The sequence below is a fragment of the Struthio camelus genome, chromosome 2 (assembly GCF_040807025.1).
Source record: "Struthio camelus isolate bStrCam1 chromosome 2, bStrCam1.hap1, whole genome shotgun sequence".
Classification (NCBI taxonomy): Eukaryota; Metazoa; Chordata; class Aves; order Struthioniformes; family Struthionidae; genus Struthio; species Struthio camelus.
Genome location: NC_090943.1, coordinates 64440595 through 64456548, shown reverse-complemented (window position 1 = coordinate 64456548; position 15954 = coordinate 64440595). Strand labels below are relative to the sequence as shown.

At 40.7% G+C, this 15954-nt stretch overlaps 1 protein-coding gene across 15 annotated transcripts in view; it reads left to right on the top strand.

Annotated features, from left to right (window-relative positions):
* TNS3 (tensin 3) overlaps positions 1–15954 on the top strand; it is a 265299-nt gene that overhangs the window by 44422 nt on the left and 204923 nt on the right. For 7 of the 15 annotated variants that reach the window (XM_068936084.1, XM_068936082.1, XM_068936083.1 and 4 more), the window contains exon 2: positions 12698–12742. The exons of the other annotated variants lie outside the window; for them this stretch is intronic. In XM_068936084.1, coding sequence (XP_068792185.1) covers positions 12698–12742 — 45 coding nt within the window. The remainder of the gene's footprint in view (positions 1–12697; positions 12743–15954) is intronic. 15 annotated transcript variants of the gene reach the window in all.

The following is a 15954-nucleotide window of genomic DNA, read 5'->3' as shown; positions in this document are numbered from 1 at the left end:
GCTGCTGGCGTGTAGAGAAGCTGAGGTGCAATGACATCTGACCTGAGCCGGGCCAGACCACACAGGAGAGTGGAAAGAGCGGCTTGAGGCTAGTAATGCAGATGCTGAGATTTAGTGATGCCTGATTACTTTTCATCTTGGGCTTAGTTTTGGTTTAGTGTCATGTGCAGTTAGACTGCTGCTATTGAATGCTTCATCCCTACCATCCGTTCAGAAAGCATAAACATAAATGCTGTTCTGATTTGGTATATGGCAGCACCTTTGACTGGTTTGTTTTGTTTGATTATTTAAAATAGCATTGACTGCATTGTTTGCAGTTAGGAAGAATCATTGGCTAGGTGGGAAACAGGTTTACAGATAGTGTTACTTTATATTGCTACTGAACAAGGAATAGAGGGCAGTGTTACATTTGTGTATTTGCCATTTCTGTCATCTTTGTCATCACCTGCCTGTTGTAATTGGCTTTTGCTCCCCTGTCCTTTCTGCTCTGCACGTGTTAAAGCTTGTATTCAACTAGTTCATAAGCTGTTCGAGAAAGAGGCTGTCTCAATGTGCGTCTCTTAGCAGAGTAGGACCCACATCTGATTGGGACTTTCTGATATGATAACAGTTTAAGAGGTACTGTATAATCACTTGTTTTGTTTTTAAAACTTTAAGAAGCACTAGATTGGTCACAATCTAGTCAAGGGGTTGAGACTGAGGACCTTCCTGTACATCTGGAAAACAGCATCAGTTCCTGTGCTTTGCTTCCACTTTTATTGAAAGAGGCCCGTCGGGGAGGAGGAGCACTGGCTTAACAAACTAGTAACAGGAGTGATTATACCTGCCAGAACTGCAGACTGTTGTGCAGATAGAGTTGCTTGTGAATTAGGCTTGGTCAGAAATTATTTCTGTTGTTGTCTGTTCATACTGATACATACATGTGCGCACACACACGCACGCACCGCACCCCCCCCCCCCCCAGGTCTCTGTCTTTCTGTTTTGGTGCAGTTGCAGGTGACTGTCAATTGAAGGTTGAAGGTAGCCCAAGGGACATTTCCACCTGGCTTGCCACCTTTTCTCTGGAGGGGATGAGTAGGCACGGGGCTGGCCGACAGCCACATGCCACCTCCTGCACCTGCCTCCAGCCTGCTAGAGAGTGTCAGGTTGCTGCGGTTGCTTCTGTTCCTTGCAGAAGCTGCTGCCTCCTTCCCCTCCTGTCCCCGAGCAGCTGCAGCATCAGTAGCTCGCTCCTCTGACCCGGCTGGCCTAAGGTCCCCTGTCTCAGGCTCTGATATACCCCTCAGGGCAGCAGCCTAATTTGTTATGGCCAGCGTGGATGGCTTGCTGATGCCTGGCAGAAGAGCTGTTTTTTTGGGATGGTGGGCGGGGTAATCGAGGGTGTCCCACGGGGACAGGGGGAGGGAGAAAGTTGATTCTGAGACTATACCCCTGTGGTACATGAATATTCACTGAGCCAGGAGGAGCCTGGTATCTTAGCACTGTGTTGGGGATGTTTGTGGTGTGGCAGTGAAGGAGAGCAGCAGTTCAAACCTGGGCCTTCCATGTCACTGGAGAGCGTCCTCACCTAGGGACCGTGCGGTCTTCCTGCTCTGTGTGCTGTTTTCCTGCTCTCCCCTTCCCAGCTGGGTGGTTTAGGATGAAGTGGAGGAGCTGTACTGGGAGAGACTGAGAGGTGCTGTGGTGGCTAGGCATAAATAGCCCAAGCACTCCTGGCTGCCCGATAACCAGCCCTGAGCTGATGGAGGTTGCTCTCTGTAGGTTTCTTCTGGAGCTGGGCTGACTCGTAACACCCAGCTCAAAAAGGTTTGGTTTCTTTAGGAGTGTTAGGCACCGTGCCACATTATGGGCAACCTTGTTTTCTGCCCCTCCTTGCGCTAGTGAAAAGGAAAACGTGGTCTGTGTTTCACGGACTTAGGAGTTTTCCCTAAATAGCAGATTATACAAGTTGCGTTTCCGTGACTGACTATGCACCTGAGCTTGTTTTTGGTTAGCTTTAATAACTAGTAGATGGCAGTGGCTTGTTATAGGACGTTTCCCTAGTAGTCAGTGTCCTGAAAATAGTAACTATGAGTGCAAAGAATATCTTTGTGGGTATTGTGTGCTTGTACATCTGGGAACATGTGATTTCCTGAACATGTGTGTTTAGGTTTTGTTTACCCGATATATCTCAGCCTTTCTATTACAGTGTTTTCAATCCAAATGCATTTTTTTTTTCAAATTGTTGACATTGTACTTTTGCCAGGTTGTGGGTAAGTTGCTTATATATATAAAGACACATCAGCTGCCTATATTTCAGTAACAAACTGTTCCCTTTGGGTTTGATGAAAGAGGTGTTATCTGATTTTAATTCATAAACTGCCTGTTGCTATGGTCAAGAATGAGAGCTGGGAACCTAGCTAGTTCTACAGTTAAATTCACTGTTGTTGATTTTAATAATTGATCAATTTAATTTGTGTTTGAAAAGCTTCAGAACATACTTCCTTACAAATACAAGGTACCTCACTAATTAAAAATAAGCTTTGCCTGAGGTGCGTTATCCTTCTTGCAGTCATCACTTATTCTCGTAGATATCAGCAGTCCTTGTCAACCTTCAGAATCATTTTTGTGTTCAGTTGACGTGGGTTTGATTTGGGAGATCAGAAATCAAATACAACTTATGGCATTTTCCTGCAGCCTTTGGGAAATCTGCCGGTGTTTGCAGTGACAGTTTCAGCAGATTTGGTTGTTTAAGACCAAACTCCGGGGGAGTTCAAGTAGTAGACTGGCTTCTAAGCAGTAGATTTCTTAATCGATAGATTTCAGTCAAAACATTGTGATTGTTGTTAGACAGTTCTCTCTTAAAAGTCTTTTCTACTTACTCTTATTTAGGCCAAATGCTGGAATTTTTTTGAGCACTAAGTTTATAAGCATCTAAAAATCTGCTGTTCTGTCTTAGCTGCTGTTGCTCTTTGGTAGTGGTTTGTGGAAGAGAAAATTGCATTTTTCAAATGTCAGCAATGCACTTATTTTGTTTAGAAATACATCCTCCATCCGTAAGTAAAATGTGATGAGTAAACATTGACAAGTCTCATACACTTTCTTTACATGTTGTGACCGTTGAAAGAAATGGCTGACTCTTAATAAAACGTTGTAGCCGTTTTGAAAAAGTTCCATGTTTTGTGTGTATTGTAACCTTGCAGGTGTTCCCTTTCAGCACATACCCAGCAGTGGTCTTCCTGCAGCTTGAATCCAGCTGTTTTGTGTTGTTTTGAGAGCTTTTCATGTTCTGTAGTGTTTTTATGGATGTTAATATTCCTTTACTGTGTTATTTCTTTCTTTCTCATATACTATGTTTGCTTAAAATGTTTTGGAGCCATCCTGCCACTCCTCTGTCTGTCTGTCTGCTGTGCAGAAGTTTACTTACATGTGTAGGCTTGAAGCTTATGTTTAGATTTGTCTGTCTATATTAAATTACATGAGTTTTTCAAGGTGCTTGATGAGGGGGGAGGGGAAGAAATAGACTTAATTCTGGTTGAAAACTTGATTTTTCTTGCATGGAGTTTTTGCCTTTGTGGCTTAACAACTCTGCTGAAAATCTAATATTCTGCTTTTACTCTTGTGGTGCCTCATGGGATACGCTTCACTTGTGGTGATTTTTTTATTTAAATATTATTTATTTATTTTAGTAATCACTAGACTCTCCCCAAATATTGGGTTTGTTGCAGCACAATGGTCCTCAGTGTTTATGAGGTGCATCATGGGATTTGTAGTTTTAGTTAGAGAATTAGTCTCTGCAGGAAGCTTGCAAGGTGCCGGCCAGAACTCCGTCCCCAGTGAAGCGCAAGAGTAGTGTTGCCACAACCTTTTGACTTTAGCTGTGAGTATTCATTTGACAAATGTGTGCTTTCTCTCCTCTGCAAAGGTACTTTGAAAAAAAATTAATTTTTAAAAATTCAGTTTTTGACTTTTTGTTTCTTTGCAGCTGAAACACTTCAACTGTTCCCTGTGTTTGTGCATGCTGTTAGGCTCAGCATTATTTTGAAACGCAGATGCTGATCCTGTCCTGAGGAGACAGTGGTCATTCTTTGTGTAGGTTAGAGGAGTAGCGAGTGTAAACTAGCTGACCATTCTTGGAAACTAGAGACTAGGTCTTGAGGAATCTCAGCTCAAACTGTGGTCCCCAGGAAACAGCGTGCTACTCACTGGTAAAGAAAATGTGAGAAGGAGTTGGGAAAGAGTGGCTACATTTAGCAATGACATCTGGAATCTGCAAGTACAGAACAGAATCTCTAGAGAGAAAAAGGATTGAAATGTCGATTCATAATCTAGCTTCAAATAATAGTATGAAAGTAGTAAGTGACTGTGTGATTAAAAAGGAAGTTGCTAGAAGGAACTTGTAGATAATCACAAGCATCTTTGAGAATTGCTTTTGGATGGGTTGTGCTTTTTTGGGATAGGGAGAGCATCTTCTCAACCCTGGTTTATTCAGTAAATGCTTTATGTAAACAGTGGAGCTGGGTTGCACTTTATACACATGCTTTTAGTGCAACTGTTCGCTGCAGGTATGGCATTATATGAAAATACAATTATCCTGCTTAAAAGAGATCATGATAAAGTTGAGACAGTTTGCGACGTGAATCATGACTTTCCTTCCTTTTAATAGATTTTGATTAGGTTTTATTTTGTTTTTTAATGAATGTGGTGACTAATGCTTGCAGCGCAGGACTGAAATTGAAGCAGAGCAGATTTTACTCATGCATTCTCTGTGTCACTGACTCTTGCTGATGTTTTCATCAGTAACATAGTTTGAAATTTAAACTGTTATGCAGTCAGAGAGTTTGAAACTTAGCCTCCTTGAGGTTCCTTTTCCCATCTATTAGGAGGCAATGATAGCTCCTACCTTTTGAGAACCAACTTCAGAATCTCAGATGTAATCACTGTAGAGATCTCTGCTTTTACTTAACGATGTGAAATGGCATGGCTTGAGTTTGAAGCGAGGATGCAGGTATCGCTGCCACGGGAGGAGAGGAAGAGGAAGGAGTCTGCGTGCTGGCTGGCCCAGTGGAGTACGCTGCTTCTCTCACCCGGTGCTCCATCCTGCTTGGTGAGGCTGGGCAGTCCTGTTCACAGCACTAGCAAACTCTTTAAATGGCTCCTGTATCCAGCCCTAATTTGGGAAGAGCTGTGAACTAGAAGGCCACATCTCTCCGAAGAGTCAGTGGGAAGCAGTGACTTCACTTTCCAAACTCCAAAGCCCAGCGGTTCGCTGAGCTTTGGATTGCGTTTCTATGCTCTTTTCTTCCATTCTGAGGATTATGAATTTTGTTCACTTCCTGAGCATCCTGGACCAGCTTATTTTAAGTCTTCCAAGGTAGTGGAGACTTCTCTTACAGTTTACTTGTAGAGAAAGCATTGCCCGTTTTAACATTTAGCATAGAGTAGTGTATTTTCCAGTTATTTGGTTTACTTGGTTTGGCTTATGTGTGTGGGTACCCTTACAGTTATTTGAAGTTGTTCCCTAGTGAATAAGTGCTCTGAAGACGTGTAGAGCTGATGAGGGAAAAATTTTTCACTATTGGGTAGCGCTGTTCAAGAACGCAGAATTTTTCACTTTGTGCTTAAGGTGGTGAGGGAAATGATGCCTGCCTGCAGAGCAAATCAAGGTTTTCCTGCAAGTTGTTAACTACCTTGACAGCTCTCAGAAAAAAGGTGAATTTTCTCTATTTCTTCGTTATATGAAGTTTGGCATCAATGTTGTTTATCACCACCGTGGAATTTGCTATACATCCTGATAGATTTTGGAGTTTCATTTCATGTATAACTCTACCTGACTTACTATATTCAGAACTTTTTGAATTCTTCTGCACTCTTCCCTTTTGGAAATGCTGTAAGAAAAGTGTTGTCTTCCCATGAGAAGATTCACTGCAATCTTCTGTGATATGTGTGTGATATGGCTGGTTATTCAGTGTAGAAATTTAATGTTTGGAAAAAGTGGACTTATCTGACTGAGGTCGCTAGAGTGCAAAGGGAAGCTTTCACAGCTAGTTACTACAGCAGAGGCGGGAGGATCTCGCTTGCATTGTACCCTTATGGCACGTAGCCTAAAGGCACAGACAGTTTCCTGGATGCAGTAATTATTGCTGAGAAGCATTCAGCAAGAGAAAAGGTGTCAAGAAGGGTGGTAGGAGGTAGAGGAGAAAATGAAAATACACCTGCTCAACGGTGATATGGAAAGGCTCTGTGAAGAAAGGAAAGAGTGCTTCTGGGGTGATTTTTTTCAACCTGTGTAGGTCTTTGAATATAGAGTTCCTGAGAGACATGGTGGTCGAGATCACTTTGGGAGTACAGAATCTGCTTAAACTGGTACGCCTGTGTTTCATGGGATTGCCAGTGGGCATACCTGAGTTACGTATTGTTTAACAAGACTGTTTAGTCTTGCAGGAGTAGAGAGATGGTTTCTTGATTTTTATTTTATTTTATTTTATTTTCAAATAAGCTTTGACCAAAATTTGCTTTTTGCTAGGAATAGACATTTAACTCTATTCATAATGAATAAATTTTGGGGGCAGTGAGAGAGGAACCGTACTCGTACTGGCTTCAGCAAGATACTTGGAATAATAAAAGATTATTTGACTATAAGGTGTTTTCCAGCTTGTGAAGTATTTCAGGATGCCTTTTGTATTTGTCTGTTGTTTTCAGTTGGATAATTTTTTAAAGATGTAATGCATCCTGTTAATTATGCATGCTTTAGCACCAAGATTATTGATTAATTGAGAATGGTTGTATGCGAATTTGTTTCATAACCATATGGCTGAAACTTTCTAAAGGGGAAAGAGAGAACTACGCTAGGTCGCTGGAAAAAAATACGTCTTCTACTAATTCAGATGCCTGTATACAAAACAGTGCTTTCAAAAATATGATATGATTTTAGAAACCAGTCCTGTGAGTACTTAGAAGAGAACATGAACAATAAAAGAACAGGTATAGTGAAACTGGATTACAGCTGCCATTTCAAGTATTTGTATGTACAACTATATTAACCTTCTTCCCTATCTTATACACTGTATGTTATTGTGGTATCCGAGCAGTTTATGCTCTTTTTTCAGGATTACTTAACCTCATCTTACAAAAGATGGTGTTTGCATTTTAGAGGTATTGCACAGCTGCATGGAAAAAGATTTGTCCATATTTGCCCAGGTGTCTGTGATGAAGCAGGGAGCTTGATGTTCCCAGGATCCACAGATTCTAGGTTGTTGTTTCAGTTATCTCGATACTCCTGCTTTCCTCCTTGTTGGACAAGCATGTCTGTTTGTGCAAAAGTCCTTAAAATTATGTTACATTGAAAGTTACGGAAAATATGTATGGAACCAAAGAGATCTTGAGCAGAAGGTTGGACTAGATAACTTCCTGCAATTCCTTCCCATCTGAATTATCCTATGATACTTTGTTATGTAATTTTTCTTACCATGAAGATTTGAGGGTTTTGCTTGTGTAGTGACTGCGTTATGATTAAAGGATGTGTGCTACTTCTGAGAAATATGTTTTTTCTTAGTGCAAATAAATGGTATATAACTCTTTAAGTTATATACCTATATATAGTTGTAAGTTATATATGCACCCTTGTATACCCATAAAATATAGGTCCTACAGTCCATTTCTTATTTTGGTAAGTGTGATTAACTCTGCTTATAAATAGTTTGATTATTCTGTGTAATTGAGATTCTGAAAGACTTTATAAACCAAGTCAGTATTGTTTGATTGCTCTTTAGTGGCCTGCTCTTCAGTGGCCTGTATGAAATAAATGCATGGCCTTCATTCAGTCCCTGGAGAACTTTACCAAAAACACTGCTTAAAACGGACTTAAATTACTGCTGGTGCTGTAACTGATGAGGACAAGAGTCTGAACTTTCTATGCAGTTCTCTCCTCCTTTTGTTTTACTGGGCAATCTAAGGAGGATTATACTCCTTAGGCTCTTACTTTCTCTGTGGTCTGAATGAAAAGGGGTATCCAGAGCTATGAACTATGACTCTTTTAAAATGGAGGATGGCAGCTGAATTAGTCTGCCTTGGCTCCCTTTTGTCTAATTTTGTGTATTGTCTCTCTGCAAAGGAGCTGTGGCAAACTTGTGAGTGGAAATGAAATGAGAAAACTTCAAAGCCCAAGGATGGAATTAGCAGGGGAGTTGGAAACTGAAGCCCCTGTTCCCAGGCCATTGCTTCCTCTCTGTTAACGCTGCCTGGCGCAGCTCCTGTTGTTCCATGAGTTGTTGGAGCAACTGATATCCCGCATCAATGTTGTAGCCACGTCGTTCTGTAGGTGACAATTTCCCACGTTATGCCTTCCACGTTACAGTGGAGCTGGCGTAGGTAACATGGATGACAGCAGGATAGATTTGCTTGTAATCTCTCAGTAGCGTTGCCTCCTTGATCTGGCCTGTGCTCTGGTATGATGAGAACAGGCTGCATTAATGTTACTGCTGTGACTCTCCCCAGTCCTAGTAGTTACAACTTTCCTGTTCTTGATCTGTTCCTGCCTTCTTTTGCAAACAACTGGAATTTTGATGCTTCAGGAAGAAGGGAACTGGCCCATTTAAGCTAACATTGAACTTCCTAAGCCTTTTTGGAAGGATTTGGCTTTTTGTCCCTAGTTTAGCAGAACAAGAACTCTTTTTTTAGGCCCATTCAGAATCATGATAGTTCAAGTTTTCAGCTTGCCTAAGAGAAAGAGGCGCAACACTCTTAACGTCTCAGATGTCCTCTTGATATCGCACTGATTATTTCTAAACTGAATTTGGCCAGTGGCAGCTAAAAGGTGAATTACTTACTGAAAAAATTTATTAAAACCTACCTGTCATAATGCTTACATTTCTTTTTTCTCATATCTGTATGCAAGGTTGCTTCAAAGAATCTGTATTACAGATGATAAATATTACTTCTGCTGTTCTAGCATTTGGAAGCACTCATAATCTCTATCAGTGTGGTCTTTTTGTGTTGAAGAAAACCCCGTGCTTACGCAGGTGCCATTTCCAACCTAAACCAGCAGTGAGTCTTTTTGATGAAACGTGGTATCGTGTTTGACAGACAAACAGACTCTCATCTATCTGCATGTGAGTGCCTGGGGATGGAGGGGGAAGGGGGAAGAATATAGTCTTTTAAAGAAAAAAAGAGGGTGTGTGTATTCTGGGGAGTATCATATTCATCTAAGAGCTGGACGCATTCTTTGAGCTTGACTTTTTGCTCTGGGAGGGACTAGGGGGAACGCAGTGAGAGAGAGGGAAGAAACATTCCTGCAGGGGATTAATTTTGAGGTGACTCAAATAGACACTTTGATCCCTTCCATCTGCAGGTTGGCTTGTTTTAGCTTGTTAATATATGGATAGCAAATTCCCTCTTTCCTTTTATGTTTGGAAAATTGCTCATAGCCCACACATGGCTCTGTAATTGGGGAGAGATTGTTCATTCTTGCCTGCAGGAAGACATTTCTCTCTCTGTCTGCTGAGCTGGAGTTCCAGACTAGATAGAGAGAGCGCAAGGAAAATGTAGGTGGAAGCAGCGCTGCATAACTCTTGCTTAAGCTGTGATTCATTAAGAAATGGTCGTTGATCCACGTGTGTTTGCACTCAGAGCACCCCACAGGATGAGGAGTGTAAATTCTCTGTGAGCTGTCTCTGCCTTCCCTGTGCTTCAGTGTATAATGGTGTAGTAATTTGTAGAAGAAACTTAAGTACGTTTAGGAAACTTGTCCTCGTCAATAATCTGCAATGAACTGATGATACTCATGAGGGTGTTCATCATGTCTGTTTTAATTTTAGACAGCTCAGGTGTGAGTGATTAGTAACAATCTTGCATGTTTGATTGAAGTGATCTAAAAGTAGGTGAGGGTTTGATGATGTCAAATATTAAATAGTATGCTCTTCTTCTCAACCAAACTTATTGAAATTTGTTAAACTTGTGGTCGGTTGAACTCATAGTGCCCTGCCCCCTCTCAGGTTGCTCTTTTAAGTCCAGATTTTCTAAAAGTATCAGAATTTTCTTGGCATTGGAATTTCTCTGAATTCAGCCTGGACGCTTATTCTGCAGGTAAGGTAGCAGCGATCAGGTTACTGAGGGATTTGATTTCCTCCCGCTTCCCCCCAATCCTGAAGACGCTTTGGAAAGGTCTGTGTGTGTACATGTGTTGTTTGGGACTTTCCATGTATGTGCAGATATATCATACCACAAGTGAAAGTTTTATTTCTTGCTAAAGTTACAAAATAAGAGAATTTAATAGCCAAAGCCCTATCTATCTGTTGATCTCTTCTGGAACCAAAAGGACTGTCTTGAAATGGCATAAACTTCCAGTATTTATTTCGTGGAGTTTTCCCCAGTGTTGCTTATAAATATAAATTTAGGGATGTCTGGGGGCTTTGTTTTGCTTGGAGCGTTGCATTTGTCTCTTGGGTTATGTTAAGGTCTCCCAAAATTTTATTCATTAACGTTGTGATTGACCAAGGAGCCTGGCCACATTCCAACATGAATAATTACGGTCTCTCCTTCTCCATTTTGATTAGATGCAACATTGTTCCCTTATCTCTCTGCTTTTATAGTTGCTGGCTCCTTGTGGCTGCTCTCGGGCCTTCAGCAAAGGGCACAGGGACCCTTCTCCCCCACTGCCTGGAGGCCTTTTTAGGAGAAACTCTGGGCACCCAGATTTAATTCCACCCTCTGGCCCCCACCCCCAAAGGCAGGGTGACTGTCTTTTGCTAAGTGATGGTTGGGCCTCTGCTAACAGCAGTTACAGTATTTGAGATTAAATTCAGGTAATAGATGCTTGTTCTTTTTTGACTGAGGAATCCTACGTTTGACCTTTGTAGATGATCCAATCGTGTTTTTAAAAAAAGCAGCTACTCGGCACCATTTTACAGGAGCATTAGTGGTTGTTTGTTTTTTTTTTTTTAATGCTTGAATTACTTTTTTATGTCTCTTGAACAAGAGAAGCGGCTGGCTAAGGCAAGTCGAGTGAGTGAGAAAAAATTAGATAACCCTTCACTGTGTAGTATCTGCAAAAGTGAATTTTTTAAGAACTGAGGTAGGTACTGAAACTTATTATATATGTGTCATTGTCTTTGGAGGATGATTGAGTGTTACTGCCTCTGTGGAAATATGCACTTCGAGATTTAAACAGGTCAACAGTAAAGAGAAAGTCATAGCATAGGTCATGATGCAAGTAAACACTGCTGCAGGTTATAAGCTACACAAGTTCATGTGGGCTGTAAAAGCTGGAAATTATGGCTGCTATAAATAGCATGAGTTAGACAACTTGAAGCGTAAGTCTAAATTACAGATAGTGTCTCCGTATTTGTTAGAGTTTTTTTAGAAAATTTTCACTTAGCTGATCTCATAAGGCATCTTTGTGGCCTGGGACTGGGATCACTGGAACAGAGAGTTGCAAGAATCAAATCCTGATCTCAGTGGAGGGAGGCTGGTGAAATCCCTTATATAAATTGAGAAGTCAAAGCAAACCTCCCTTTCTACATTAGAGGGCTCTTCTGTTATCACATACGGTGAAACACAGCCAAGTGCTGATAAAGAGGCACTGTAATGGAAACTCCTAAATTTTCTGCAAAATATCATTATGACAAAACATTTAATTTAGTGGCAAGGCATTTGTCTAGACATGCAACACGTGCAAACAGTAAGAACAAAAAAGGGCATCTATGTATGTTGTTGTACAGGTCTTACCAAATTAGTGTCTTGTGTGCATGTGCATGTTCTGCATGGGGAGATTCATTTGCCATACTTGTAACTCAGGCACTAAACTTGGGCATACAGAATACAGTAGCTCAGGCTACTAAACCCCAGGGTTTGGTTTGGCTTGGTTTTTAAAGATTTCATCACTTATTCTGTTCTAAGAAAAAATACGAAGCTCCACCTTCTATTGGCTTGCAAAAATGACAACATTTCTTTGTATACAAGGATCTGTTCAGGGGTTGATGTACTTACCTGCTCTATCAGTAGTAAATTATGATGGAGATGACTTTGATTTCCAGAATTCATGTTTCTGTCATGCCTAAACACAAGCTGGTGGTGGCTGCGCTCCATATATGAGTAACGAATGAGGGGCTGCATGAGGGCAGGTTGGGATCTCCTGGGCATGCGGTGAACTGTAGTCTCTTAGGTTGCCAAATAAACCTCCAATTTTTCAGTCAAAGGTGGTCAAAGAATAACTAAAGAGTTTCTAGACAGTGAAAAGATGGTAAATTAATCACAGCTAGGGAAAGGTGAAAACTACAATCAGTATAGTCCGAAGCAGAGAGTTGAACTTAGCCTGAATTGAAAACTGATTGATTTGAAAAGTTGCTTGGTATTTTGCTTTTCTTCATAATCTGTGAAAAAAGAAGCTGTTATTTGAGGTGGTGTTGAGCTGGATGCAGGACCAAATTGGAATGACTTTAGTCCTAGCAGAATCTGAACCAGAACAGGACTCAAATGTTGCCTTGATTTTCTGATAACGGGGCGACGTTGTTATTGCTTACTGTCTTTTGGATGGACAAAGGAGAAATGGGCATACTTAGAGCACACCCATGTGGCCGTGTAGGGGTTAAATACGATGTAAAAATTATTTTAAGGGAGGAAAAAGGGTAAAAAGATTTCTAATTGTAGTGAAGTATTTTTGGAATTTGCCCTGTCAGTTAGTAATATTTCACTAATTAAAGCAACCCTTTGTTTAAACCAGGCTGACAACAGTTCATCTGGAGGATTGGCTGGTGGACAAACCAAGGTATGTTCATTCCTCAGCAAATCAGCCTATTTTATATGCTGATCTTTCTGAAGTAATGCTTTTAACTTAGAAGAAGGTGATCACATCTGTGAATTCCTTGTGGTTTCTCTGCTGCTGTGGGTTGCAGGCTATAAACTATTTTATTGCCTTAAAGCCATGTGTGCAATGAAAATGAACCAATAAAAGAAGCATACAGGCACTAGGCTCTATGCCTGGAGGCGTCAGGTTTGTTTGGATGGCAAAATTAAGGGATTACAAATTTTTACTGAAGGAACGTTAGCAAGCTGGGAGGAAAGAAGTAGAGCAGGGTTCTGATGAAGCTAATATATGCATATATATTTATACACATATATATGTGACCAGCACCTATCGATATCTGTAAATAAATATATAGTAATTTGTATACGTGTGTGTATATGTACACACGTGTGTGTATACGTATGTATATGTACACATACATGTTTGTGTACATGTGTATATGTACACAGACATATATAATTCTCTGAAACATGCCAAGCCTGGAGAACATTGTATGCTGAGACTGTGGTTTGGTCAGTAAGGTTTTGCATTTTTGTGGAAGACTAGATTCTAGTTTGGAAATTTTACATTTACCCTAAAGGAGAGGAAGAGGGCTACTTTGATGTACAGTGTCAGGTTGGACAACAAAAACAGACTGAAAATTATACGGGTTTTTCTTACCATGAACTGAATTGTGTGGAGAAAGCCATATAGTACAAAAAAGCCAATATAAAATAGGTAACTGCTGACAGGCATATTATAATGCATGGTGTTGCAGTATCATTGATTGCCCTTGGTTGCCTGACTTTATTAAATGGCTTGCTGCGTGTAGAGAAGCCCAGTTTACCAGATCAAAGATCCTGAAGGAGGAAAGCTTCTGACCAGTCTGGCATTTTGAGCAAAATATGTTGAGTCATGAATACTTGCTGACTGATGCTTTTGGCTAGACCAAGACTAGACCAAGCTCTCTTTTGACAGATGACCTCTTCATCGTTAATTCATGTCATTTAAATTTTTTCATACCCGTTTTTCTCTTGACAACCTTTATAGAAAATGTATCAGTCCATAGATCTGTTTAGTCAACAGATCTGCAGGTGGAGGAGTCCAGACAGTGAACACACTTTGGATGTTTATTTTGCTTGTAACCACAATATTGACCTGTGTGATATGCTCTGTAATGATGAAGAGCATGTCAGAACAATTGGGCTTTCAAAATGAGGATGAGCCTTTGAAATGGGCACTCGTTAATCTTGGATGATGTGCTTTGCTGCAGATTCTTACAAAATTTTTTCAGGTTTTTGCAGCTATGTCACGGGATTATTATTTTTGTGAATTGCTGTCATCTAGAAATTGTTTTATTTGAAGAATCTATTTTAGGAATATTATCCTTTTCTGTGGGACAGAGGGAGCAGTGACTGCTGTGAAAACTTAAGTAAACCCTTCAGAAGTGTAAAAAAAACAAAACAAAAAAACCCAAAAAACCCTGAAATACACTAGTTGAAAAATTTTGAATGTTTAAACCAAATTGTCATTGATCTGAAAGAAGATGAGGGTGAGCAGAGGATGTTTTTCCAGCATACTGATATGAAAGTACCGTTGGGGAATTTTTATGTTTTTTTCTTTCAGGAGTTAATTATTGGGAATCTGTAAGGCTGGCCATTGGACAAGAGGCAAGAGAATCAGAGCTGAGGCACTCTGATAAAGTGATGCTGTTGAGATTGGAGAGTATTTGATGAGGAAGAGGAGAAATGGCTTGTGGAGCCTCCTGGTAGTTAGAAGGAAGAATTTAGCGTTCCAGTGGATTCTTTTACCCGTTAAAGAGGGAAGCCATTAAAGTCAAATTCAACATACGTTTTGGCAAGTTTTACTTTACTCACTGTGATAAGTGATCGTAGGTTTAGTACCAGTGAAATAACTAGGATAGTTATTTTGAAATCAAAAGTGAGTAGCTATTTTGGGCTCCACGAAGGGAGCGCCTCTGAGTTAGGGAACAATTGCATTTTATGTAATTGTTTTTCTGAGCATAATAGTTTAACCATTTGTCCTTGGGTGAGTGAGCAAGTTAATCAGCTACAGAGCAGGCCCTGTATAATAACTTTATACATGTCTATTGTATTTGATTCCCATTTCCACAAGTGCTTTAGACTACTCTTAGTTGAATGTGATCTTCATGCTTAGGCAATTTTACGTTATCTTGGTTCATTCACGTGACGGAGAAGGCGTTGAGGTTATAGGGCCTCGGGCCAGCAGAAACAAAACTTTCCTGGCTGGGTGGGAGCCTACAGCTCTCAGTTAGCAGTGCTGTCTGCTAGTCAGTGACCAGTTTTGATGTCATTTGTCAAGACAGTTATTTTCCTGTTCCTACTAGAGGTTAATGTCTGGGAGTAGGTAGTCGGAAAGGCGGAGACCATTGGACAGAGAGGGGCATAAGTTATCCCATCTCCAGGCTATAGTTGGAGTGACTTTTTAAATTGGCTGCAGATAATGAAGTGGAGGTAAGGGTAACTTAATTCAAAGCTTTTAGGTATAAAAATCTGCAATTCAGCAGAAGTAGATATAATTATGATGATTAGCTTGCTACAGACACGTTATTTACTGTAACTCAGTGTGCTTTGCTGCTGGATTTATCTCCTGTTCTCAGAGCTGCAGGCCAAACATCAAATCATAGATGAACATCGTCTCACGCATCCCATTTATTGTGAGATCCTGAGATCCTCCCTCAAATAAGGCAAAACGTAAATCCTACATAGTTGGTGCTCCCTCTCTTTCTATATGGCAAGCTGTTACTGAATCTTGTGCGAGGCCTGTCTGCTGCGATGACCCTGCCAGAGCCTAAATAGCTGCTACTCCGTAGTAGTGATTCCTGTAGCAAAGTGGGAAGGATGTTAGGCCTGTTCAGTGAGAGATGAAAGCAATATGGGGATCCAGACAGGAGCCTTAGTTTGCTGTTTGTTGCTGTCAGGCTTGCTTTGATTCCCCCCCCCCCCCCCCCTTAGCATTTTTTTTAGTTTTAAGTAGGTGAGCATCACAGAAGTGTTGTGGCATGAATAATATTTTGGACCAAAAGCTTTGGCATTGTTGGGTGCGTTATTTCCATGTTATTTCTATATTTTTCAGTGGAAATACAGGCCTACCCATTACTAGCCTGTGCGGTCTTCACTTCCCTTGAAACTCTCTTTTACTTACCTGTTAGG